This window comes from Mizuhopecten yessoensis, unplaced genomic scaffold (genome assembly GCF_002113885.1).
Source record: "Mizuhopecten yessoensis strain PY_sf001 unplaced genomic scaffold, ASM211388v2 scaffold11145, whole genome shotgun sequence".
Lineage (NCBI taxonomy): Eukaryota > Metazoa > Mollusca > Bivalvia > Pectinida > Pectinidae > Mizuhopecten > Mizuhopecten yessoensis.
In genome coordinates this window covers 3580995-3607689 of record NW_018408902.1, presented here as the reverse complement: position 1 = coordinate 3607689, position 26695 = coordinate 3580995, and the positions used below count along the sequence as shown (strand labels likewise).

The following is a 26695-nucleotide window of genomic DNA, read 5'->3' as shown; positions in this document are numbered from 1 at the left end:
GGTCTCAGTTGTAAACAAATTACAGTGGTTATCAACTTCCTGTTTACCAGGGAATGTCTGTGTGTACAGATAAAAATGATGTTTTGTATAGCTTGTTGGTGGTTCTTAACCCTTGTGGTGCTGAATTGTGGCTATATGGCTATACTCCCAGTGCTGAATTGTGGCTATATGGCTATACTCCCAGTGCTGAATTGTGGCTATATGGCTATACTCCCAGTGCTGAATTGTGGCTATATGGCTATACTCCCAGTGCTGAATTGTGGCTATATGGCTATACTCCCAGTGCTGAATTGTGGCTATATGGCTATACTCCCAGTGCTGAATTGTGGCTATATGGCTATACTCCCAGTGCTGAATTGTGGCTATATGGCTATACTCCCAGTGCTGAATTGTCGCTATATGGCTATACTCCCAGTGCTGAATTGTCGCTATATGGCTATACTCCCAGTGCTGAATTGTCGCTATATGGCTATACTCCCAGTGCTGAATTGTCGCTATATGGCTATACTCCCAGTGCTGAATTGTCGCTATATGGCTATACTCCCAGTGCTGAATTGTCGCTATATGGCTATACTCCCAGTGCTGAATTGTCGCTATATGGCTATACTCCCAGTGCTGAATTGTCGCTATATGGCTATACTCCCAGTGCTGAATTGTCGCTATATGGCTATACTCCCAGTGCTGAATTGTCGCTATATGGCTATACTCCCAGTGCTGAATTGTCGCTATATGGCTATACTCCCAGTGCTGAATTGTCGCTATATGGCTATACTCCCAGTGCTGAATTGTCGCTATATGGCTATACTCCCAGTGCTGAATTGTCGCTATATGGCTATACTCCCAGTGCTGAATTGTCGCTATATGGCTATACTCCCAGTGCTGAATTGTCGCTATATGGCTATACTCCCAGTGCTGAATTGTCGCTATATGGCTATACTCCCAGTGCTGAATTGTCGCTATATGGCTATACTCCCAGTGCTGAATTGTCGCTATATGGCTATACTCCCAGTGCTGAATTGTCGCTATATGGCTATACTCCCAGTGCTGAATTGTCGCTATATGGCTATACTCCCAGTGCTGAATTGTCGCTATATGGCTATACTCCCAGTGCTGAATTGTCGCTATATGGCTATACTCCCAGTGCTGAATTGTCGCTATATGGCTATACTCCAGTGCTGAATTGTCGCTATATGGCTATACTCCCAGTGCTGAATTGTTTGATTTTTTTTTTTATATTGCTTTAAATATATATAAACTAGAACTGTCTTCGCATCCAGTAAATGTCACTAGAGCCATCTAAAACATATTGTTAGGGGTTTTTTACAGGTTGAAGGACTTATGAAACAAGATGGCTGCCATAATGACTATCAAACATGTGCTAATGCTACATTCATTATCCAGCATTGGATTTAAACAAACATCAATTTATAAGTAGTTGTAAACAGCCATATGGCGTCGACCGCACCACTAGGGTTAATAGTGTCAGCTTTAATATCAGATAGTCCTTAGGTGATGGATGGTGATAGGTAGGTTATTAGTGGTATACCCAGTGATACATGGTGATAGGTAGGTCATTAGTGGTATAATCTACCTGTTAATATTATATGGTGATTGGTAGGTTATTAGTGGTGTAACCCAGTGATAGATAGATAAGTAGGTTATTAGTGGTATAATCTACCTGTTAATATTACATGGTGATTGGTAGGTTAGTAGTGGTGTAACCCAGTGATAGATAGATAGGTAGGTTATTAGTGGTATAATCTACCAGTTAATAAATATTACATGGTGATTGGTAGGTTATTAGTGGTATTACCCAGTGATAGATAGATAGGTAGGTTATTAGTGGTATAACCCAGTGATACATGGTGATAGGTAGGTTATTAGTGGTATAATCCAGTGATTAGTAGTGGTGTAACCCAGTGATAGATAGATAAGTAGGTTATTAGTGGTATAATCTACCTGTTAATATTACATGGTGAGTGGTAGGTTATTAGTGGTGTAACCCAGTGATAGATAGATAGGTAGGTTGTTAGTGGTATTATCTACCTGTTAATATTACATGGTGATTGGTAGATTATTAGTGGTATAACCCAGTGATACATGGTGATAGGTAGGTTATTAGTGGTATAATCCAGTAATACATGGGGATAGGTAGGTTATTAGTGGTATAACCCAGTGATTCCTGGTGATAGGTAGGTTATTAGTGGTATTATCTACCTGTTAATATTCCATGGTGATTGGTAGATTATTAGTGGTATAATCCAGTAATACATGGGGATAGGTAGGTTATTAGTGGTATAACCCAGTGATTCCTGGTGATAGGTAGGTTATTAGTGGTATAACCCAGTGATTCCTGGTGATAGGTAGGTTATTAGTGGTATAATCCAGGAATAAATGGTGATAGGTAGGTTATTAGTGGTATAATTCAGTAATACATGGTGATAGGTACGTTATTAGTGGTATTATCTACCTGTTAATATTCCATGGTGATTGGTAGGTTATTAGTGGTATAATCCAGGAATAAATGGTGATAGGTAGGTTATTAGTGGAATAACCCAGTGATAGATAGATAGGTAGGTTATTAGCGGTATTATCTACCTGTTAATATTACATGATGATTGGTAGATTATTAGTGGTATAATCCAGTGATATATGGTGATAGGTATGTTATTAGTGTATAATGGTGATAGGTAGGTTATTAGTGGTATAGTCCAGTAATACATGGTGATAGGTAGGTTATTAGGGGTATAATCTACCTGTTAATATTACATTGTGATTGGTAGGTTATTAGTGGTGTAACACAGTGATAGATAGATAGGTAGGTTGTTAGTGGTATTATCTACCTGTTAATATTCCATGGTGATTGGTAGGTTATTAGTGGTGTAACACAGTGATAGATAGATAGGTAGGTTATTAGTGGTATAATCCAGTGATATATGGTGATAGGTATGTTATTAGTGGTATAATGGTGATAGGTAGGTTATTAGTGGTATACTGGTGATAGGTAGGTTATTAGTGGTATAATCCAGTGATATATGGTAATATGTATGTAATAAGTAGTGTTTTTCAGTAATATAGGTGGTAGGGGTCTAGTATTACTAGATCAAGATTAGTTAGGAGAGAGCAATTATTGATGTGGAGTAAGTAATCAAGTCAGAAGTCATTTGTGATATCAGCAGATGTTTAAGGACATATTTAATTAGTATTTACACCAGACGGGGAATAACAATGGATAAATGAAACAGTGGATCTATAGCTGGTCTGCTGTGTTGCTGTACTCTATAGGGAGGCTTGTGTGGGGTAGATAACACTGTGGCCTGTGCGTGGTGTTGGAAACTTGAGCTGATACTGTAAAGATAACACCCCCCACACTCCCCCACACTCCCCCCACACTTACATTGCATCTGCCCTCCTGCTAGGGTGATAGCTGAAGCCCTGTTTTACTTCCCTGTAGTTATGTAATACATAAAGGAATGTTTGATATCAGGTCTTTCGCCCTAGGAATTCAAAATTCTACCCCAGTGCTTGATTTATTCGACAATCTGTAAAAGCCTGCATTACACCCTTTGACCTGTTGTGTAGCCTATCTACTGTAGCCTATCTACACAGCACTGTTACTATCACTGTCTTCCTTTCCAGAGTTATCTTAGAATAATACCCAATAACCTTTTCACACTCTTCTTCATATCAAAACCGAATATTTCTATATAGAAAAGACATTATGTTTATCTATAACCATGCCAGTTCATGTATTTTGTATTCATGCATAATACACAAACATTACACACACATGCCTACACTAGTGTGCTACACATGCCCACAGTCATGTGCCACACATATACATGTAAACATACACTTGTGTAAAATTTACATACATATACCCCTACATCACACCTCATGTCTGTATCTATTTAGTACCAAATTAATTAGACATCTGATACCTACTTCCATGTGATAGCCTATTAATCCCAATCACTCCCCTGTGAACCAGAAATGGACCTGTGTTCAGTATTGACAAGGAAGGTTCAAAACTGATGATAAGGGATGTTAGGAGGTCAAGTGGAAGCAAACAAGATTGACTGCCAGCTACAATATTAAAGACAAATGTGTATTGAGCATAACCACAGAAGATCAATACTTCTTTGTTTAACAGTGTAAGGATAATGGGTACTTATTCACATCCCAGGCAGCTGACAATAGAGATCAGGGTAGATAACTCCCTGTGCAGGGAGGAGGGGGGGGGGGGGGGGGGGGGATAGAGCACATGGAAGATAAGTCTCAGGGCAAGGGAACAGTAGAGATCAGGGTAAATTAACTCCCTAAGCAGGGGAAAAAGAGGACAGGGAAGATAAGTTCCAGGGCAAGGGTCCATCACTCTCTTGGCAAGGAGGTTAATAAAGGTAAGGGAACATAATTCTGTAGGCAAGGGGACAATACAGATCAGGGTAGATGACTCTAGGTAGAGGAGTGGAGACAAAAGAGATCAAGAACATAACTCTGTGGTCAAGGGGCATTCAAGATCAAGGTAGATCACTCTCTAGATAGGGGAGATCAAGTACATAATCCCTCGGCAGGGGACAATACAGAACTCTCTCGGCAGGGGACAATACAGATCAGGGTAGATCACTCTAGGCAGGGAACACTAGAGATCAAATTATTTGTACTGTGTTACTTGTTACTGTTCACACCTGTCATCCTCTAGACACAATAAATCTCACATGGTGGACTAAATATATAAGGAGCTATCCCAGTCCTCAGACTGTTTACTGGTAGTGGTGGCTCCCACAGAGTGGATGATCCCTAATTGAAACCTAGATGAGGTTGTTAGCATGTCCTAATGTTTCTGTAGGTCATTAATCAGAGGCGGCATGGAATTAGCTGGAGCAGACCTATAAAACTTCCAATGGATTTGTGAAATATTTATAAGGCTGTAGCTGTACAAGTAACACTATTGATTTGCTAGTTATAAGCGGTGGCAAAGCACTGCCGATCAGTGCCGTCACTGATGAGTGGCATTGCGGAGCAATAGAGCGGGGTAAATGCCATGTTATTTATACGTCTGTGGCAAACATGGCATCCTCAGACGTCAACCATATTTATACAACCAAGGTGCAGCCAAGTGCTCTTTTAATAAAAGTGATGAGGGCAGGGGATATTACTGTATTTAATTATCAATTTGACACTTGGATTACTGTACAAAGAAGTAAAAAGTTGACAACATAAAAATCTTATTTCTAATTCTTAATCATCTATCATATAACATAATAGAATTAAGAGAAAATGAAATCTATTTTTTATTGCAAGGTAATAATTGCAGAAATACCAGTCTATCTGGCTTTTACACCTGTGAAATTGACATCCACATGCATAATTAACATGTTCTCAGGAGAGGAGAGAAAACGACACGAAAGGCCACAGCCGATGAACTGGTATCATGGGACACACACATGTCTAGCAGCATGTTGGTAGACATTAACCACTTCTGTGTCAATAATTGATGTTGGAATACTGTAAGAGTCATGTTTTGGTTTCGCTGCCAGCCTGCATCTTTGAGATAGTACAGGGCTTCAGCCATTAGCAGTTTATTTAGGCGTGATAACGGCAGCATATTGATTTGTGTCCGCTTTACGATGTGACATCCTGGTCATCTTGCTGCGGATATTGGTATATAGGATGTCCTGTGTGTTTGACTGTTTATGGTCGTCGAGGGACAAAGGGTAAACTACCTGTGGTCGTTTCTTCTGTGAACAAATCAGGATGATCACGCATAAATCTAATAACGTCAGGGCTGATTGGCAATTGTAGAAACTGCAGATCATGATATTACAGGTATTTATTTGTTTGATTGTGCAATGTTCCTCGTAGCTTTGTGTACTTAGAACTTCAGTGGCAGCAGACGGATGTTTAAATTCAACAATAATCATGACAATCATTATTGAAACTGATGGGAAAGTAGGTAAAGTGGGGTTTGGGCTCTTTGACTTGGGGAGATAATCTATACATTGTGAGGTGGGTGAGTGATGATGATCGAGTCTGGGAGTAACAGGTTTATTGTGGGTTAGGGCAAGGTTAGCTGGGGGGGGACTAGTGGTGTTATGAGGATCGTGGGATAGGGAGATGTTGAAAGTGGGGTTATAATGTAAGTGGGACTAGTAAGGACTGGGCTGGAGTGGTAAGAGGTAGTGTAGAAGGCTGTTTGTGAGTGTAACAGTAGCGATCAATAATCTTGTGTATACCTGTTTACACCTGTATTCACACCTGTGTAGAGTGTAACAGTAGCGATCAATGATCTTGTGTATACCTGTTTACACCTGTATTCACACCTGTGTAGCATACTACATATTAATGGTTTTTGTTTTAGCAATTTTATTTGGATGAGATAAAATTTGAGTCCTAAATATTCAAAAAATATTTCCTTAATATAATTATATATGCTTGTTTAGCCAGTAACTGTCTGGAATTTTCCAAGGTATAGGAATTTGTATACCGATACATTTAAAACAATGAAAGTGTTCCTTTGGTGTAGCTTATGTAGCACAAAGGAGCATGTGATTGTGCAGTGTAAAAGTCAGCTTTACATGGCCCCTACCCTGCACAGCAGTATTTCTACAAAAGGAGGGAACAGAACTCAGTTAGGGATGATAAGACGGATAATTAAACCTCGAGTTCTGGCAATTAGGAACAGACATTTCTGTTTAGTCTGATTGGTAGGGTGTGGGATCTTCATTTAATCAACTTTTTCTCATGCATAATTATCAATTTGAATTTAAAGTTGATGAAAAAATTATTTGTATTTCGCATTACCAAACAGTTAACATATGTATGCAAATCAACTTTTGAGATGACACTCGCTGTTAAATTTTAACGTTGTTAAAAGCAGCATAACCAGCCTTTGTACTGAGTCATAAACCCTCACAGGGTAGACATATCTGTGTTAAATTAACAACACATTTGTCTGCATTACTGGAGCCCATTCGTATGCCGCTTTATCTACAGGTTACTTTCACTTTGAATCCAAAAAACGTATTGCTAGATCTACTTTCACTTTCGTCCCAATAAAAAAACACAGAAAATTGTCTTGTTGCCGGAGATTAAAGTCCCATTTCAGAGCAATCTGGATTCTATTGACCTTTACTGGTCTGGTCGGCAAGGGTCACTTATTGTTACCGAGTTTTTGTCCAAAAGCCTGAATTGAGCTGCCTGCCTGTGTAATGCAGTAAGTGTACGGGTTGTTATCTGTGGGAGGGGGTACTGCTGTGACCCGTAACACACACCAGGCCTGCTCAGCCCATATGGAATCCATTAGGTACAGCTTACAACAAAACACTCTTACAGCAGTTTTAATTCATATGTCTCAACCACAGGGGAGCCTCACAGTCAAAACAGCAAAAACAGACACTTCAGGAGGATTCTGCAAATCATAAAGCCGTTGTATTCTCATCATTTTTTTTTTTAAATATATTCCATAAAATCGCAGAATATAATTTTTTCTAAACATTTTTGTTCAAAATATGAAAATTTGTTCCCAAAAAATTAAAAAGAAACTGTAGCACAATGTTTTTGTGGCATATTTCCTGCTTTTGTATTGTACAGTTATAGTATAAATAATTTAGTGGGGGTTTCAACATCTAGAAATCATTCACTTCCATTATTTTTGACAAGACAATGCATTTGTTGCCTGGGAAACCCTACCAGCTCCCTATAACAGCCCTGCCAGGATAGGGGCTCTCCTACGGTGATGTGTTTTCATCTGCATCCCCTGGAATGATGCTGCGGTGCCTGTACAGCCCTGTGGTGGTGTAAGATGCTTAGCTAACCACATGGTCTGTTACCAAAAAAAACCCATATATTCCGCTCTTAAGCCAGCGATATTACTACGGCTTGGTGCACCGCTCATTGAACTTACTGAAGTTGAAAATTTGAGCAATTTAGATTGTAATGGAAGCCGCTTACCGGTTGATAGGACGGAGCAGGATGTCAGAGAGGCCACATAGTTTCACTTAATAACAGGGAGTTGTCGGTCCATTGACGCTGGATTGGTATAATGTGAGATATGTATTGATGTGTGGTATACACAGATCCTCACACCAATTAATACTTGGCTCGGCAGTTCTCACCATTCATTAGCAGAAGGCCTTGGGCATTAAAAAACCTGGTGGATGTGAAAAACAATCGGGATCTAAACGCGAGATTCTTTGGATGATGTAAGGATTCGTAGATGTGGTAATTGTTTTTGTTTATGGGTAGTACTAACATCGTTTGTTGGCTGTAAGTATATGTAAACCAGCATAACAAAGGGTCATCTTAAAGCATGTGTAGTATTACTCTGTCTGCTGTTCTGGATGAGTGGGAACTGTTCCTAGCAGGGCTGATGGAGGCCTGTTGTAACACACAGCTCCTTTTGTATGTGTAATGGGGTAGAAATTGATGGAGTGTGTTTGCACCTTTGATTTCAGAGATTGTACAGGCCTGTGAGAAGCCTGTGATAGCATGGATTGCACCGATCTCTGTGAGGCCTGTGATCCTACCAAGACCGAGATTGAATGTAGAGACCGATGGACCCTCTTAGATACTACACTTTTATTTTGTGTTCTGTGTAGGCAAATTGTTGATTTGGTGGATTGCTGCATCTCTTATCTTTCACACTTCACGTCCCCAGACCGAGGTTTTACACAGCAGGATCTGATAACCTTACACCATCAACAAAACACAATATCTCACTTCAAATTTTATTAGAAAATATTTACCCTAAACATAAAATGTTTTCACACATATTAGACAATTTTCTATGTACCTTTCTTGGTGATGGTGTTGGAATCATAAAGATGGCAATGTTTGACGCCTACCTTCCTTGACGCTATTACACATTACTTCTGACAGGTTGGCCTGGCAAGGTTCACTAGGGAGTGATTGGTTTTGATCTCAAACAGTTGATGTCACTATGTTGTGTGGTGTATGGAGGTAAACAACCTCCTCCTAATGCATATAGCTATGTCTCACCTCATATCAATCTGCTTACAAACAAGAAGTATTTGCCAGGACTGTAATTAAAATAATGGAATTATTCTTGGCAGTCAAGATGCATTGTTCCTTCTGAATTTGTAAGTGTTCTTCATTCATGAAGTACACAGTGCAATAAAGAAAATAGAATTAATGAAATAAGTATTTTTACTCTGTATTTATGGTTCGTGTCCTTCTGTACTTGTCAGGTTTGGGCCAGGGCTCTAAGCCACCTCCCTTGACAATGATCAGCCCCGCAGGAGCTAAGTTGTCCAGGAACACTGCCACTGTGCCACCACTGAACCAAGTATCGCCTAGCAACGGTGTCACTTCCATCGGGGCCAACGCAGCCCTGAACGCCACCAGGACGTCCAGTTTTGCTGCAGCTCTCCGTAAACTTGCTCATCAGGCAAAAGATCCAGGTAAATTCTGACACCTGTACATACAGCATCCGTAATTACAGGTAAACCAACATGGAAGGGGATAAATTGAGAAAAGAGGAGTAAAGAACAGGGCCTGTATTCATGAAACCGTTCTCATGCTCAAGCATGGATTCTGTGCTCAAACCAATTTTCTTGTAACTCACTTAAAACATTTAAAGGAACAAAAAGTCAAATGTAAACATTGAAAACAGTATTCGCCTTTAAGTCTCTTCAAAGTTTTTCCAAATCACTGACAAAATAAGATTTTATTATTAAGTTATAACCGGAGCAAGAAATCAGGCTTGAGCACAAAATCTGTGCTTGAGCATGAGAACGGCTTCATGAATACAGACCTAGGAGTTTGGAATGTAAATCTGTCAAAATTGACAAGGTCATTATCATCATTTAAAGAATCCATTGTATTTCTATATTCATTCACAAACCAATGTCACTGCATTTGGACATGAATTCAACAAATCAACTGGTATTATACCAGTTCAATATGACATATCTATTCTGCCTTTCTTGATTGGTTTAGAAATGGGAATATTTCCAGGAAAATTGGTTCCTGACCAATCACACTTTGTTTAACACAAGGCAGTCAAGTCCAAGTCTTTGCCATTACCTGAATGGAATCTGCCGTCACTTGTCGTCAGGATTATGGAGCAGAGAGTTTGTTTGATGGATGCGATCGTTACACACAAAAACATTTTATTTAAATACATGTCTGGACTGTAAAATAACACAGACAATGAGACTGGCACAATGGAACTTTCCGTAGAACAACCAAATGTTTATGGCCACAGGCCATCAGGCCGACCTTACATTCGAACGCTGTAGTTAAAACCTCTCAATCCTGTAGCTTTATTCTAGTGTTTAGGAGGATAGAGGGACTATATATTTTGAGTTTCAATGATTTGGTTTTCTGTTGAGGACAGAAGTAGAAAATCGTATCATGTAGCTCTGTAGGACCATAACTTGTTAGATACAGTTGTTGACAGTAGTAGGAATGATATAATTTACCATAAGTACAGATCATGAAAATAGCAATACACTGAATATGATCCATATCTCATCAGAAATATGATCTTAATTAACACTTGTCAGTACATCCTGCTACAAATAAGTGTTTAACTTTAAGTACAATCTTCAGTAAGTAATTAACAGAATTAACTTATTTCAAGAAAATTGCATATTTAGCGAAAGTAGCCACCCCCCAAAACCTAAACATTGATCAAGGTTCCATATAAACAATAGAAATGGAAAGGATTAAAAAAAAACTGAAATATATCAATGTTTTGTATGGTGTTATCATCAAAACTGATCTGAATCCTTCCAACAATGAACTATAAAAAGCCCTGTGATGTGAAGATAGAAGATTGAGAGGAGACAGAAGCCTGGGAGGATAAGTGGGAGGAGGCCTAATACACATGTTAGGGATGAGTGGTGTATGTCTGTATTACATTGTTTATGTGCTGTGTGTTCTACAGTCTCTACTGATACAGAACAACCATCAAACACCACTGTTATAAGGTAGACTGGCTATCTGTCTACCATCAACCACTTATCTCAAACCTCGGGGTGGATTTTGTCAAATTTCATGGAAATCTCATTGATATTGACAAGTAGGCCTGTGTATATACATTGCTGCTTTTCAAGCACACAAGATAAAAGTTATGACCTATATGTGATTGGTTAGGTCTGTTTAAGTCTCCAAGCAAGGGAAAAGTGAGAGCCTCAGAGCTGTGGGATTTAGACAAGGTTTAGTTAGGGATTGTCTTATAGCTTGTGGAATTAGTCCTGCTTTAGCCAGTGAAAACCTCAGAAATGAGAAATTACGCTTGGTTTAGGTAGTGAGAGCCTAAGAGCGAATTAGTCCTACTTTAGGGGGTGAGAGTCTTACAGCTGGGGGATTAGTCCTGCTTTAGGTAGTGAGAGCCTTACAGCTGGGGGGATTAGTCCTGCTTTAGGTAGTAAGAGCCTTACAGCTGGGGGAATTAGTCCTGCTTTAGGTAGTAAGAGCCTTACAGCTGGGGGAATTAGTCCTGCTTTAGGTAGTAAGAGCCGAAGATTTTGGGAATTAGTCCTGCTTTAGGTAGTGAGAGCCTAAGATTTTGGGAATTAGTCCTGCTTTAGGGAGGGCTTGGTTGAGATAGTACCATAAGAGTCTCAGCTATGGAATTTAGGCCTGATTTATAAATTAGGTAGTGGATACCGGGGTAGTTGTTAGTAGCTTACAGATGTCTATATACCTTTTAGACAAGTGTATGATTCCGAAGAATAAACAGGGATCTGTGATACTATCTATTTCACCAGTGTTTATAAACTAAAGGAGTAAATATGCATGCATGGGACCAGTGTGTATGATATTGTCAATATGGTAAATTCATGTTACAAAATGCAGGAAGGTCACAAGCTTTGAGAAATAAGAAACTTTAGACACTGATTATGAGGTTTCTGTCCTGTTACAGGCTGTTAGCTGTATCTGTGTTATAGGGAAACTGCAAACTATCATTTCTTCTACATTCAGGCTTTAGTAAATAACTATGTCTATTTTGGTTACAGAGGAAGGAAATAGCAGTAAACATCCCCCCACCCCAGGGAGCTCCAGCACTAGCCCCCGGGCAGTCACACCGAAGCGAGGTCCCCCACCCTTGGTCTACAGTAGTCACTCCTCCTCGCTTACCTCACCGCCTGTTGTTACCATAGCGCCCACACAGTCACACCCCACCCTCGTCAGCAGTGAGGCAAAACAGGTATGGTACACAGTTTCAAGATCATGAATGAAATATCCAATTTCTACAGTTATTATGTCATTCTAATCAGATTGTAAACACAAAACATAAATAAATCTCATAAAAAAGTCTTGATTTACAATGAATCAGATATGCTATTAATGTGTGTCATTGTATGGTATAAACATAGCAGAACAAAGTTCAGATCGACTAGTATGTCACCACTATGGGACATAGAGACCAGTATGAAATATGACATTGTAGGATAATGTTCCTTGTAACATGGCAACTTGGTGCAGTAGATATAAAACAGTTTTAGGTTATATCTCTTTATCACATGAAAAAGTTTAACTTGTTCTCCATGCAAAGTATTTGAATCCCGATCATGTACCGAAGAGTTGTCTGTCAAGTGACGAGGCTTGAATGAAAGGATAAAAAAAACAAAAGTCTGTCCTTAAAAACAACTATTGGGTGTCTTTGATTGATTTAGAGTCTGGAGCGAGCACATTCGGTACAGAGCACCGCCTCATCTGCGTACGACCCACTCAGCATCAAACAAGATCGTGATAGGCCTCAGTCTACCCACTCCAATCGTGATGATGACCGGAGTTCATTAAAGGACGCCACCCAGTCACGAAGGTGAGTTTGATGTGGTATATGATGAATAATGTAACAGTAAGATTAAGTTTAGATTTACTAGTACCCTACAAAGTACTTTTATCTATTACATAATCTTTAACTTATCATTTAAAAGTGAAGTACTTTTATCCAATATATCTTGACCTCACTAAGTATATAACACTTTCCTATTTCAGACCACATTCTGGTCACAGCTCAACATCTCCGGCAGCTAGCAGAGAGGAACTTAGTAGTCGTGGTTTCCAGCCATACCGCCCGGGTGAAGATCTGCGGCATCAGTTGCCACCTACGATGTTTGGCCTTGACCCATCGGCCTACCCCTACCCCACGGCCTTCATGCCCTCTCACTTCCCACACCCTGCCTTCAGGTAAGGGGAAACCATCCTTGGTTTCGGTTGCAAATTATTGTTTTTTAATATGCCTATGTCATTAAAAACTGGATTAATATTTTTAAGATATGAACATTTTCCCTCCATTATCAATAGAAATAGATTCACCTATGGATTGTCCCTTTGTTTCAAGACCATAGCCATAAGGCTTATAAAATTGTCTTAACTGAATTTGACAAGATAATCGTCCTCGATTAGTACCATTTGAATGCCATTACCAGGATAGTTGAATACAGTATTTGCATTGAAGGTATCTTAAGTGGATGATGTCATATTGTTGATCTGAAATAAGATGAAAGAAATTACAATTATCCAGAACTACTTGTTAATCACTTATAACAGTATGAACCAACAATCTATTTCATGATATATGAATAAATGGAACAAAGATACTGGAATAATAGTTACAAGTATCACATATTTGAGAACATGTTTCTCACTTGGCTGTCTCCCTTTGTTTACAGGTTTGATGACCCTGTGTTACTGGAGAGGTACCGGATGATGCAGCCCCCGTACCTCCAGTTCCCCCACCCTGGGATGATCCCTCCCCCAGGGGTCCACCCATTCCTCGCTGCTGGCAGCAGGTACCCCTCCGAGCTCCTTCATCAGCAGTTCGCATTTGGGTCCCAGTCGTCACGTCTTGGCGAACACATATCACCAGCCTTGTCTGAAAGGTAAAGTGTCGGTCAGTTATAGCAGGTTTTTCAAATCATGATGGCATTCTCATTTTCATCATTTCATTTACATTTTCTGTTGAAGATTCAAATTTTAAAATTGAGGATGAGGTATTTAAAATGCATCATATCCAGTATTTGTAATATAGTTCTTTTCAAATTCAGGATAAAAAATAATTAAGGGACATGGCTAAGCTGATACGTTTGCATATAATCAGTATTCTTTAACATTGTATGATCTTGTGTTGGTGTCATATTTTGCATTATAAGACCATCAATTTCTTTTTATGCAGACAACGATTAGAAGAAGAAAGGTTACGAGAGATGGAACGAGAGAAAGAAAGGGAGCGGGAACGAGAGCGTGAGCGGGAGAAGGAGCGCGAGGCAGTGTTACAGAGAGAGAGAGAACGAGCACGTGAACGTGAGAAGGAATATGACAAAGAAAAGGCACGAGACCTGTACTACACTCATCAGGCAGAGCTCCGACTCGATCCCCGGAGCCAGGAGAGCCGGGGGCGTGGGGACGGTCCACATGGCATGGCAAATCAGTCCCGCCTGGCTAAGGCCGAGGACAGCTCAGGTATGACATAGATTTCATTTCTAAGGTATCAAGATTTTATGTAAAATTACCTCGTGTCTGTGCATCCTGTGGTATCTTTTGCCCGTGTGTATTGACACTATGGTATATTTTCCACTTGGGTGTTGAAACTGGTAATATTTAGCCTATGTATGTTGATGCCATGGTATATCATTACCTTGGCTTGTGTATTAACCTGTTTAATGTATATTTGTTGTAATCTTGTATAAGGATACAGCAATCATGACATTCATAAAATTTAGGAATGAATTAAAATGAGGGAAAAAAATTAATAAAATTAATTAGACCACAATGACAAAGCAAAAGAAATCTCAAACAAGACATGCAAGTTAGTTAATTTTTACCAGATATACCAGTTGGTGAATAAAAAAATATATACATGATAGTAAACTAAAACAAACTGTACCTGTAAGTAGAATTCACACAAGATGTACCTGTAAGTAGAATTCACACAAGATGTACCTATAAGTAGAATTCACACAAGATTTACAAGCAAGTAGTGAACTGACGATGTACAATTAAGTGAACTGAAGATGTACAATTTAGTGAACTGACAATGTACAATTTAGTGAACTGACAATGTACAATTTAGTGAACTGATAATGTACAATTTAGTGAACTGAAGATGTACAATTTAGTGAACTGACGATGTACAATTTAGTGAACTGATAATGTACAATTTAGTGGACTGATGATGTACACTTTAGTGAACTGATGATGTACAATTAAGTGAACTGAAAATGTACAATTTAGTGAACTGATAATTTACAATTTAGTGAACTGACGATGGACAATTTATTGAACTGACGATATACAATTTAGGTAACTGAAGATGTACAATTTAGTGAACCGATAATGTACAATTTAGTGAACTGATGATGTACAATTAAGTGAACTGAAAATGTACAATTTAGTGAACTGAAGATGTACAATTTAGTGAACTGACAATGTACAATTTAGTGGACTGATGATGTACACTTTAGTGGACTGATGATGTACAATTTAGTGAACTGACGATGTACAATTTAGTGAACTGATGATGTACAATTTAGTGAACTGACAATGTACAATTTAGTGGACTGACGATGTACAATTTAGTGAACTGATGATGTACAATTTAGTGAACTGACGATGTACAATTTATTGAACTGACGATATACAATTTAGTTAACTGAAGATGTACAATTTAGTGAACTGACGATGTACAATTTATTGAACTGACGATGTACAATTTAGTGAACTGACGAGAACAATTTAGTGAACTGACGATGTACAATTTAGTGAACTGACGAGAACAATTTAGTGAACTGACGGTGTACAATTTAGTGAACTGATGATGTACATTTTAGTGAACTGACGATATACAATTTAGTGAACTGAAGATGTACAATTTAGTGAACTTAAGATGTACAATTTAGTTAACTGACGATATACAATTAAGTGAACTGACAATGTACAATTTAGTGAACTGAAGATGAACAATTTAGTGAACTGATGATATAAAATTTAGTGAACTGACGATGTACAATTTAGTGAACTGACAATGTACAATTTAGTGAACTGACGATGTACAATTTAGTGAACTGAATATGTACAATTTAGTGAACTAAAGATGTACAATTTAGTGAACTGAAGATGTACAATTTAGTGAACTGATGATGTACAATTAAGTGAACTCAAGCCAATTTGATTGTAGGGTCTAAGTACAGTTCTACAATGCATGGGAGTCAGCGAGATCTGTATGGCGACAGAACAGAAAAGGTTCACCCCTACAATGATCACCCACCGCGGATGGAGGCAGACAGGGACAAATATGGCCGCGAGTCAAATTATGACGACCGCAGGAAGTCAGACATTCATCCTCATTCCAGTGAACAATCTTTGCTCAAGGTAAGTGTGCTGTCTGTAGACTTTACACGGTCAACCCAGAAAGTCTTCTTGAGAGACCTAAATTGCAATTGCGTATCCCGGTAAAAACGGTTCAGGTGGCGCAGAAATATTCTGAGATAATTTACACAGCAGAGCAGAGCAGAGCTCTTTTAAGAAAATTTAATATGTTTCTCTTTGTCATTGATATGGAACTGTTAAGTCAAAACATTACATGAGAAGATGGAGAAAAACGTTAACTGTGATCTGTATATTCTGACAATAATAACATCATGTAATGATAAAAGGATATTATTTGTATCTTATTCTTCATTTTCAGAACCTAGACAAACATGAGTATGAGAAGAGGGCATACTCGTTAGCATTTGCAGACAAACAGAACATGGTGGACAAAGAGAGACACCCCTCGTCTCATCCGCCTCCTTCCTCACAGTACTCATCACTTCACCATGCTGATCTCGCCCATAAAACATCCAAAGACTTCTTCCGACCGTTTGACACGGCTAATATTCTTACCAACGGCTTCAATGGTTCTCATGATTATGATAAATACTCTGTTCATTACAGCAAGGCTAGCGACAGGACAAGCAAGTCTCCGGCCGCCATGAGTCGCTCTAGTCTAGAGGCCAGTCAGGAGCGACGGGCCATTCTTGAGGAGTCTGTCTTGCATAATAAAGGTCCACGAGACAGCTACCTGTCTCACAGACGGATGTCTGAGGAGACAATGTCGTCGGGGCGTAAGTCTGGAGAGGAATCTTTACTGCTGAGGTCGACTGAAGAACTACAACGGAGATTCTCAGGTGTTGATCGGCGGAATCGGAGGACACCAGAGGAAGTGTCGTCAGGTGCCAGTCAAAACGAATACAAACACTTTCTCAACAATAATATCCTACTGAACATGGAGAAAAATAATCAGGATTCTAAATCATTACAGAAAGAGATTATGTCTGATTCATCAAATTGTCAAGGAAATTCCAATTTGGATCACAAAAGTTCGACAGCTTTGCCGTCAACCTTTCATTACCCATACGTGAAACATATACACTCAGTAGTCAGCAGATTGGACACGGAGGAACGTAAACTCAGGGAGAAACGTCAACAAAGTGACTACGATAGTGATGACACTGATGTCGAATCAGATGACGAGGAAATCAAGCGGCAACGACTTTTATTTATTCGCAGCGGACCTCCTCTACCACTGGATACCTCTAAACCCAAGATAAAGTTTTTAAAACAATTAGGCCTTACCTCGCAACGAATCAAGAGGGGTGAGTATCACTCATTATATAGGGAGCTATTAGTCATTCTATGTTGCATAGAATTCTGCTAGTAATAAACCGAAACCATTTGAAAATAATTTGAAGAAATGCATTTTAGCTATGGTAGCATTTATACACTAGACTGATTTAGAATTATTGTCACTGAAGCGAATAAAGTATGTCGCTGAATCTTACTGTTAATTAGTTAAACCTGTTGAATATTTAGTTTATGAAAATCTCATTACATACCATATTATGCTTAAAGAATAACTCACTACACTCAATGCCTTGAAACCTGCCAAACTAAATTTTGAATGACTATTTTCAGATTTAGATCATCAGAAGATGCGTAAGCGGAGGCGGTCTCTCCGTGAGCGCAGTGTCAGTCCAGTACAGATGGTGGGCGGGGAATCTGCCGAGGAGGCCGCCCCCAGTCTCTCCCACTCTAAGGATCTCAACTCCGATCTCAATTCGGACGCCCTGTGTCAAGAACGTGACTACCCAGAGAAGTGTTCCTTCCTCAGCTCCATGAAACTCAGCACTATAAGTCCAGACAAGAAAAAGGGTAAGGGAAGTTACTCTTAGAAATCAACAATGGATCACTCACAGCCTTTATGGCATCATACAAGAATTGTTATGACCCTTTGTTGGAGATGAGAGTGCCCTACAATAATCAGTGTTCCACACTTTCCTTTCTGGAGATTATCTCAGAATCCAAAAGTCTCATCTTTTTTAAAATTTTGACATGTTGATACACTATGATGTGTAGATGTGTGATAGGGCTTTAAAAAGTTTCTATGGTCAAGGTCATGGTTACTAAAAAATAGACCATGGAGGTACAGTCCTTATCTTGGAATCCAATGGATTAGACTTTTGAAAATGTGAAAAAGTGTTTTAAAAGGTCTAAGGTGAAGGTCACTATTACTTAAAAATGAAAACAGAGGGGGTTACAACCAGGCATATGGCAGGGCCCGTGCTGACCTGTCCGTGATCTAGTGCATATGGCAGGGCCCATGCTGACCTGTCCGTGATCTAGTTCTTACTCCTAGTTCCTGAAAAGCAATAATTTCTACGTATTCTAGATACTGCTAGGAATTGGCAGCTTTTGTTTATTGTGTTACAAAATGGCCAGATGGTCGGAGTGGTTGGACCAGAGGTATTTGTTGATGAAATAGGGGCGGGCTTGATGATCTGGTGTTGCTTGCTGAAGATCCTTAATTAGCAATGGCATTCAATTCAAGGCCTGTGTTATCATTTTTGACAAACTAGTTTGGCTGCATAAACAAGCAGACCTCATATCTTCTTTGATAACACTATCATCAGTCAGCATTTAACCATTGTATACGGGTAAAACCAGTTCATTAACTCATTCACCCCTGAAATTTTATAATGGACTATTCTAACCTTGGTATTGGAAGAGTGCAAATGCGTCTTCAGAGGTGAATGAGTTAAGGGGTACAAATGTTTGCCTTTCCTATTGGTCCTTCCCTATGAGATCTGGGTGAGACATTTCTCTGATGTTACAAGTCCTACAGTCATCAAAACCTACATGCCAATATTTCTCATTGTTTGACTTTGCATTTAGCTCTATTTCTCTAATACTAGAAGAACTGTTTAAACCAGTCAGATTTGTTGCTATTACCATGTAGATATTTTATAAATGATAAATAATGATAATATACAACACTTGATATAGCGCCCTATCTAGCTAACATAAGCCACTCTAAAGCACTTTACAGTACATAGATACACAATTAATACAATTAGCATATACATTTATCAATAAAAAAATTAAGGAATTCGCAGGAGCTGACTTATCAGGCGCTAACTACAAGTCCTATACCATCATTCGTTTTAAAATTTATATGATATTATATAATATAATATGAATATATGATATTTGAATTATATACTTTGCTATGGAGCCATGTACTGTCGGTTATTCCTACCTTGAAGAAATGCATATTACTTCATCAAAGCAGCTACATAATCTGAGATGGCATATTTGTGGAAGCCTGATCATGGACCCAAAAGTACTGTTAGGATTCATAGAAATAGCATTGTACCTAAAATTCGTGGCATTAAGCCACTATGTCTTTGTTATATACATATTAGATATCTAGCTAACCTCAATATAAGAGAAGAAATAACGATATATGCGTAAATAACAGCTTCATCGTATTTTGTAGCTATACATATATGATGGTACACATGCATACCTACACCGATTCTATACCTCAAAATTATTGTTCCAGAATAGTAAATCTGTCGGATTGTATGTATGATGTCACACTTTTAAATGATGGTTCATTGAAAATTAAAATGGTTACCTTCTTTGTTGATATAAAATTTGAATTCTAAACAGAAACTTGTATGCTTGCACCCTGTAGAGGCCCCTCCTATTTATAATTATAAACCGAGACAAACGTTATCAGTAAAATCATGAGTCATGGTGTGTTTTGTGTAATTTGAATTAATTTAACTATTCTGGAATTCTTTATTACCACATTACACAAGTGTAATTAGCGTTGAAATATGTACATTAGAGATACCTAGCCCACACAATAATATATTACATCATAAAGTAACTGTAAGTTGAACATACCCTCACATATACTTGCAAACCAACCATTTCTTTAATCTTCAAACCACAAAACCAGTATTTAAGATAGAAAGCTAATACTGCTTTTATCTTATATATTTTAAGCTTTACAACTAGGTTTGATATAGTAATCAGTTTGTCATTTCTGATTCCGATTATTGATTACAAATTCCATAATCGATTTGATGGGTTTAATTCATGACTCAAGTGTCAGATATATACTATATATAACATGCATCGAAATATTTTTTTTATTTTTTATTTTTATGATATATTTGATGGTTATGTTGAAAAAAAATTAAAGTAGTATTTTGTGTATATCATTAGGAGCATTAATGTCAAATATTGATCAGTGTCTTAATTACGAGTCATGCGGAGTGTAGAAAGGAAATCTTTTGTAAAAAAAATCTCATGTTATTTTTCCTTCATAGTCAGTTTCTTCATATTTATTTTTTCTTGGTAAATTTATGTAAGACAATTCTATAAAATTCTAAAACTATTAGGATTATTTGAGTTTCTGTTATTCTTGCAGAAATCAACCACATCCAGCAAGTATGTGAGATAGACAGGTTACGGCGACTGACAAACTCAGGTAGAGCAGTTACAAGTTGTCAGCTTTTTTGTAGCAGGAATGCTTTTATCTTTCCTGAAAGTTAGCAAAAAGTTTCATAAACCAATGTTTCTATTTAGTATTTAACTATTTATTTCACTTGACTATTTTATTAAACAGCTTTTGTGACATTGTGACAGTAATAACGCTAGCGCTGTATTCAATGGAAACAATTGACCCTTAATTTATAAAATGGCAGTGTAAGATTGTTTGACAAACCTGGAAATGTGCATGTCAACCTGATTGATGTCATAATATGAAACATCAGAAATATTGTGACAAGATTCTTGTTGACATCATAATTTGGGATTTTCAAACCAATGTTTGAGTCCTACAATTGAAGTGAAACAGTCTTTTTCATACTTGCCAACTTTTTAAAATTTCCAGGGGGAGATTCCACATGCTCAAAGTTAAAAACATAATAACACGTGTGCATATATCCCATAGGGCAAAAATAACACCATAAAATGGTATCCTTTGTGTTGTTCTTTCAGATGAAATCATCTTAGAATAAATTAATAGTTTAGCATATTCTCTGGTTAAAATTGTTCAATAATAATAAAGTCCGAAATCAGGAGTGTCCCTCTAAAATATGGAGAGTTGGCAAGTATGCTATTCCAATCATTTACTTTAATAGTACTCTTAGTTCTATGTGTTACCTTGTGTACTTACAGGTTTGAAGAGTTAGTGCTATGTGTTACCTTGTGTACTTATAGGTTTGTAGAGTTAGTTCTGTGTGTTACCTTGTGTACTTAAAGGTTTGAAGAGTTAGTTCTGTGTTACCTTGTGTACTTATAGGTTTGAAGAGTTAGTTCTATATGATACCTTGTGTACTTATAGGTTTGAAGAGTTAGTTCTATGTGTTACCTTGTGTACTTATAGGTTTGAAGAGTTAGTTCTATATGTTACCTTGTGTACTTACAGGTTTGAAAAGAAAGTCCACTGAAAACTCGGGAGAACGTATCATTGGGTCAAAGATGTTACTCCTGGACAAGGAGGGAGGCAAAGCCAAGTCTCGTCACAGTCTCATGCCAGGCAAAACATTCAACACGGCAACGGATAAGACAGCCATTTTGTTCCCAAACAAGAACAAAAAGAAGATGCTCAGTCGAGAATTTGCTCAGGAATTCCACGAATCTGTTCTTCAGACAACACGTCAGAAGGAACTTAATAGTAGACTAGGTAAAATTCCTTGGATCTGTCATTCAGTTTAAAATGCCTTTAACACTGGGAGTAAAGACTTTGTAACAATGATAATGTAATATGTGAAACCACTTTTCAGAGTTTACCAAAAAGTGCTGCTAAAAGAAGTTTAATATGATATAATGCAATTAAAAGAGTAATTTTCCATTTTTTAATCACAACTGTATGATCTTTTTTCTGTCATATTTGGTTTTGAATGTATATAAAAACATTAAGTGGAAAAGAATTACGTTTATGCCAGCCTACTGGATATTATCTGTTATCATCTGATCATGGGAGACATATAATTCTCTGTGTTAGATATAATGACATGTTAGATATAATGACCTTATCATTTTTTGTAGCTATGGCACCGAGTCGACCGGTAGATATGAAGATGTTCCCTGGTAAAGGGGAGGTAACCAGTATGTCTCGACTGGTCAGTAACTCAGGCAGCAGCAGCAGCAAGGCTGGGACGTCAGCCGTAGGGTCAGCTGGATGTCGGACTGACCACGATACAAATGGAGGAGTACCACGGTGGCCCGGTATTGACAGTCTGCTTGAGGCTTACCAGAACCACTCAGACGGTGAGTTAGCTCAGGGTCACATGGTGTACTGGTGCAGGGGAGATCAATCTAATTGGGATTAGTTCGACCTTTCAAATATGTATCATACCAGATAGATTTCACACAACACCCCCACATTTAGTAGAGTCAATATTGACATTTTGAAAATTTCTTCGGTTCACTTCCTTCTATAAAATTCACCATTCTGTCCTTAATATCTTTTTTATCTTCGCTATAATAAACTACCACGTATTACTGCTTAGGTTAGCTCCTTATTTAATAAACACAGCCATTCCGTTTAAAACTGTGTAGCAAACGGGAAGAAGTCATCCAGTACCTTGAATGTGATGATACCTAGAACCATAGAATGGTTGGTCTTCTAGATGATGCACATCGCTAAAAAAAATCGAACAAATCAGCCGTTTGTAAAATTTTATAGTGAATATCTTCTTTTCCCTTTTTCTGCCAATAATATTTTTTTTCTGGTTGGATATTATATCAACAACAACATGCTAGCACTGAATCTCCAATAGAGTGATTCTACCTGATTTTTTGTGTAAATACATCACAACAGTCAAGGAATTGATTGGCTTTGTTCGAAATTATTGCATCTCTTACTATTCCTATCACACTCTATATGTGCTGTATTTCAAAGTTCAGCCGTTATACTGGTTCAAGGGAGATAACTTGTATATATGATTAGCCAAATTTTTCATTGATTTATTTCTACCTTACAGAACTAAAGCTGGAACGAAGCATCTTGATGGACCGTTGTCAGCATCTTCAAACTGACAACCAGGATCTCAACAGGACGGCCGAGAGTCTCAGCAAACGCATGGCGGTCAGTATCTTACACCTAGGCCATACTTTTGCCATCATTCTACACAGGGGTGTCGGGACCATTAGTTATTGATTTAAAAAGTTAGGACCCTAGCACAATGGTCCTTACATGTATTGGTCAGTGCTTGGATCATTGAAAAAATGTAGCTTATATACAAAGAAGAGATTGACAAATAAATAGCAGTTGAAGGTAATTCAAACAGTTTTAAGAAAAGAATTATTGAGCGAAATGGAGGCATAAAATACAACCTCGTTACCTTTACTTGGCTGTCGGGAAACTTTTCGTTGAGTTACTTGTATGTGGTTGTTTGGAAACTTTTCATTACCTGTGAAACCTTGTATGGGGATGGGAGAGTAATGAGATTTTGTTTGTGTAATACAGGAGTTGATAGAACAGAAGAGACTGGCAGCCAATGCCAGAAGCAAGCTACAGGAGTCTTTAGACAGTCTGAAGAAGTGTACACGGGACATTCGGTGATAGTTGGAGTCTAGATCTACAAATTACCCTCCAATTGTGATAGCGCAATATCTTAAAAGTGGACCATGTGCAAAATTACTTTTAAACAACCTATGAACAAAGACTAAAAAAAAAAATTATTGATGCATATATATATGAAATATATTATATATATTAATGAATTAGAATTAATCCTAACGGGATTAACTCTTGACAGCTGATTTTCTTTTACTTTTCTGACTTTTTATTTTATTTGTCGTGTACATGTGATTCTGGATCATCGTCTTCATTTTCATCGTAATTTATCAGGAGCCTAGATCAATGTCACTGCCTAGCAAAGAGGACATGGTTTCATTGTGTTTATCATCCTATTTAAAACCATTGCTATAGTATCGGGTACGTGTTGGAACCAAAGGTTTTATTTGTTTCAAGAATCATGGATTTATATCTACAGTATATTATTTTGCAAGAAAATGAACCATGAATTGTTTTTGTATCTCTTTATAATTTTAATTTCTACAAAAATGTGTTGATCATCGAGTTAGTACGATAACTAGATACATACACGGACTATCTGCATGTCTAAACTCGATTGTGTTTGTTTTACGAGTGATACTGTAATGCTGCAATTTTATTGCTGTATTTAAGATTTTAAGTCTTAAAATATTGAGACAAGGATAGCATTGTTAATATAACACTCTTTTAAAGGAGATTCCCTGTGCTGGTGTACAAACTTGATGATGGAATAGACAATGGGTGTTTCCATTAAAAACATTTCTTTGGAATTTCAATCTTTTTGTTTTTCTTTGTGTTGTACAGTTGAATACTGATGCAAGGCCACAGGTCTATAATTATGTAGCGTATTTGATGAAAATAGGATCTTACTTGAGTTTCCATTTCATATGAGATTTATGAAACGAGTCTAAAAATAATTTTTCAATTTAGGTGAGCTAAAATGAAAAATTTGTGACGAGTTTCATAAATTTCATATGAAATGAAAACAAGTGTAAGATTCTTTTTATCACATAATCAAGATTTGTGGCATTTATTCGTGTTAAACGACAATTTTCATGCAACCTTGAAATGTAAAAAAGCTGTCGTTTTGACTCCAGTGTTTCATGTACTTGCCTTAGGCCTGAAGTCACAATTGAAACTACAACCAATCACAGGGAAGATAGGTCATATTACATGGGTTAATACACACAAAAAAAAATGACGGGTATATTCACTGGATAACACAGTAAATAATGTGATACATTGCAGTAATAAATATCATGACTAGAGCCTTGATACATTAAATCAGAATAATAGCTAAATGTTTCACAGGTGACAAGATTCAGTGAAAGCAATGCAGTGCTATACAAGAGGCCTGTATCGCTCACCTGGATATCTAAGCAATCATGGTAAAATATTCTCCAAATGAGATCCAAAAGAAATGGACCAGACCCCAATCCTTGTAGCAAATCTTGAATCCCCACCACTTAAGGATGCTTACAGTCAAATTTAGTTAAATTCCAACCAGTGGTTAAGAAGATGTCTTCTGAAAAAATTGTTGACGAAAGAACGACAGACGAACGCCACGGTATGGCATAACTCACCTTAGTCCTTCGGACGCGGTGAGCTAATAATACAATAAACAGATGGAGGCTAGACATACATCAACTCTATTTCAGCAGCAAAATGGTCAACTCTGGCAAGCTTCAGGAACATTGGATGGATACCATATAAGGCTACTGTAACATCTTGTGTTTGTTTGTGAGAAGAATCATTCACAAACAATAGTACTATCTACATGGGCATAACATCCTCTCAGTCGTTAATCAAAACCTTCAAATATATAAAGCCCACTAAATATGCTAAAACGAACTGATTTAGAGTAGCTGTTAGGGCAAATTTTAAATGCGTCTAATGCACACAGGACAATAACTTCGTAATGGATTATTAGATTGTCTGATATATATACACATCTATTTAAAATGATGTTTAGAGCTGCTTAGTTCTGAAGAAAATGAATGGAAACTAAGGGATTAACTTTCTGGACTAGTTTGAAATACTGGCTTACTTAAGTATACAAAGTATTAAGGCAATAATGAAATCACCATGTCAACTATCAGCACATTCAAAGGGATGCACAACTATAAAGAGGGCAATATCTGAACAATTATATCAATATGTTCTATACACATGCAAACCTGCTAGGGGAAGTAACTCGGAATATGTCGGATACATGTGCACTACAAAAGGCAATAACTGTGAATAACTATCAATGTGTTCAATACACCACACAACATGAGATAGAGATAAGCCCGACAAAGTTTCAAGGAAATCAGTTTAGAAAGTGAAGGAAATATCGTCTATCCAAGGTAATGGACAGATGTACAACGCCAGCTCATAAAATATTATTAACCTCCCGTTACAAAAGCCATACCGGGTATTATATTTTCATATCCAAAAAACTTACTGCTTAAAATAGATCCTATTCAGCTTTTCTCACACAGCACATGTCTGGATAGTTTTAAGAACACTTCATAAATGTCTTGAGTGATGAACTTCTGTCAGACATCCATCATGAACCATTCATTTAAAAGACTCTTAATCCAGAATGTTATGGGGATTCTGTTAACCCTTTCACCACTGTAGACCATAATGGACTCATCCAGATCAATGCATGGTAAAGTTTATTCAAGTTACATAGGGGTGAAAGGGTTAAATTTATATAGAGAATGCCCAAAGGAAAGTGAATTCAATGTGTATTTCCCTATATATGGTTAATAAATACAAAGTCCTCCTGGGGACAGAATTTAATATCAAGGGAAATGAACTGGCGTAAAACTA

General features: G+C 37.8%; 1 protein-coding gene across 2 annotated transcripts in view; it reads left to right on the top strand.

The window, feature by feature from the left end:
* LOC110466812 (genetic suppressor element 1-like) overlaps nucleotides 1–24645 on the top strand; it is a 94161-nt gene extending 69516 nt beyond the window's left edge. The window contains exons 3-16 of one of the 2 annotated variants that reach the window (XM_021523572.1): nucleotides 9210–9422; nucleotides 11988–12178; nucleotides 12648–12796; nucleotides 12973–13164; nucleotides 13650–13859; nucleotides 14153–14439; nucleotides 16154–16347; nucleotides 16664–17612; nucleotides 17932–18168; nucleotides 20738–20797; nucleotides 21740–21997; nucleotides 22363–22584; nucleotides 23301–23404; nucleotides 23786–24645. In XM_021523572.1, coding sequence (XP_021379247.1) covers nucleotides 9210–9422; nucleotides 11988–12178; nucleotides 12648–12796; nucleotides 12973–13164; nucleotides 13650–13859; nucleotides 14153–14439; nucleotides 16154–16347; nucleotides 16664–17612; nucleotides 17932–18168; nucleotides 20738–20797; nucleotides 21740–21997; nucleotides 22363–22584; nucleotides 23301–23404; nucleotides 23786–23881 — 3362 coding nt within the window. In that variant the 3' untranslated portion in view covers nucleotides 23882–24645. The remainder of the gene's footprint in view (nucleotides 1–9209; nucleotides 9423–11987; nucleotides 12179–12647; nucleotides 12797–12972; nucleotides 13165–13649; nucleotides 13860–14152; nucleotides 14440–16153; nucleotides 16348–16663; nucleotides 17613–17931; nucleotides 18169–20737; nucleotides 20798–21739; nucleotides 21998–22362; nucleotides 22585–23300; nucleotides 23405–23785) is intronic. The other variant, XM_021523573.1, reaches the window with a different exon arrangement.
* The last annotated feature ends 2050 nt before the right edge of the window (nucleotides 24646–26695 follow it).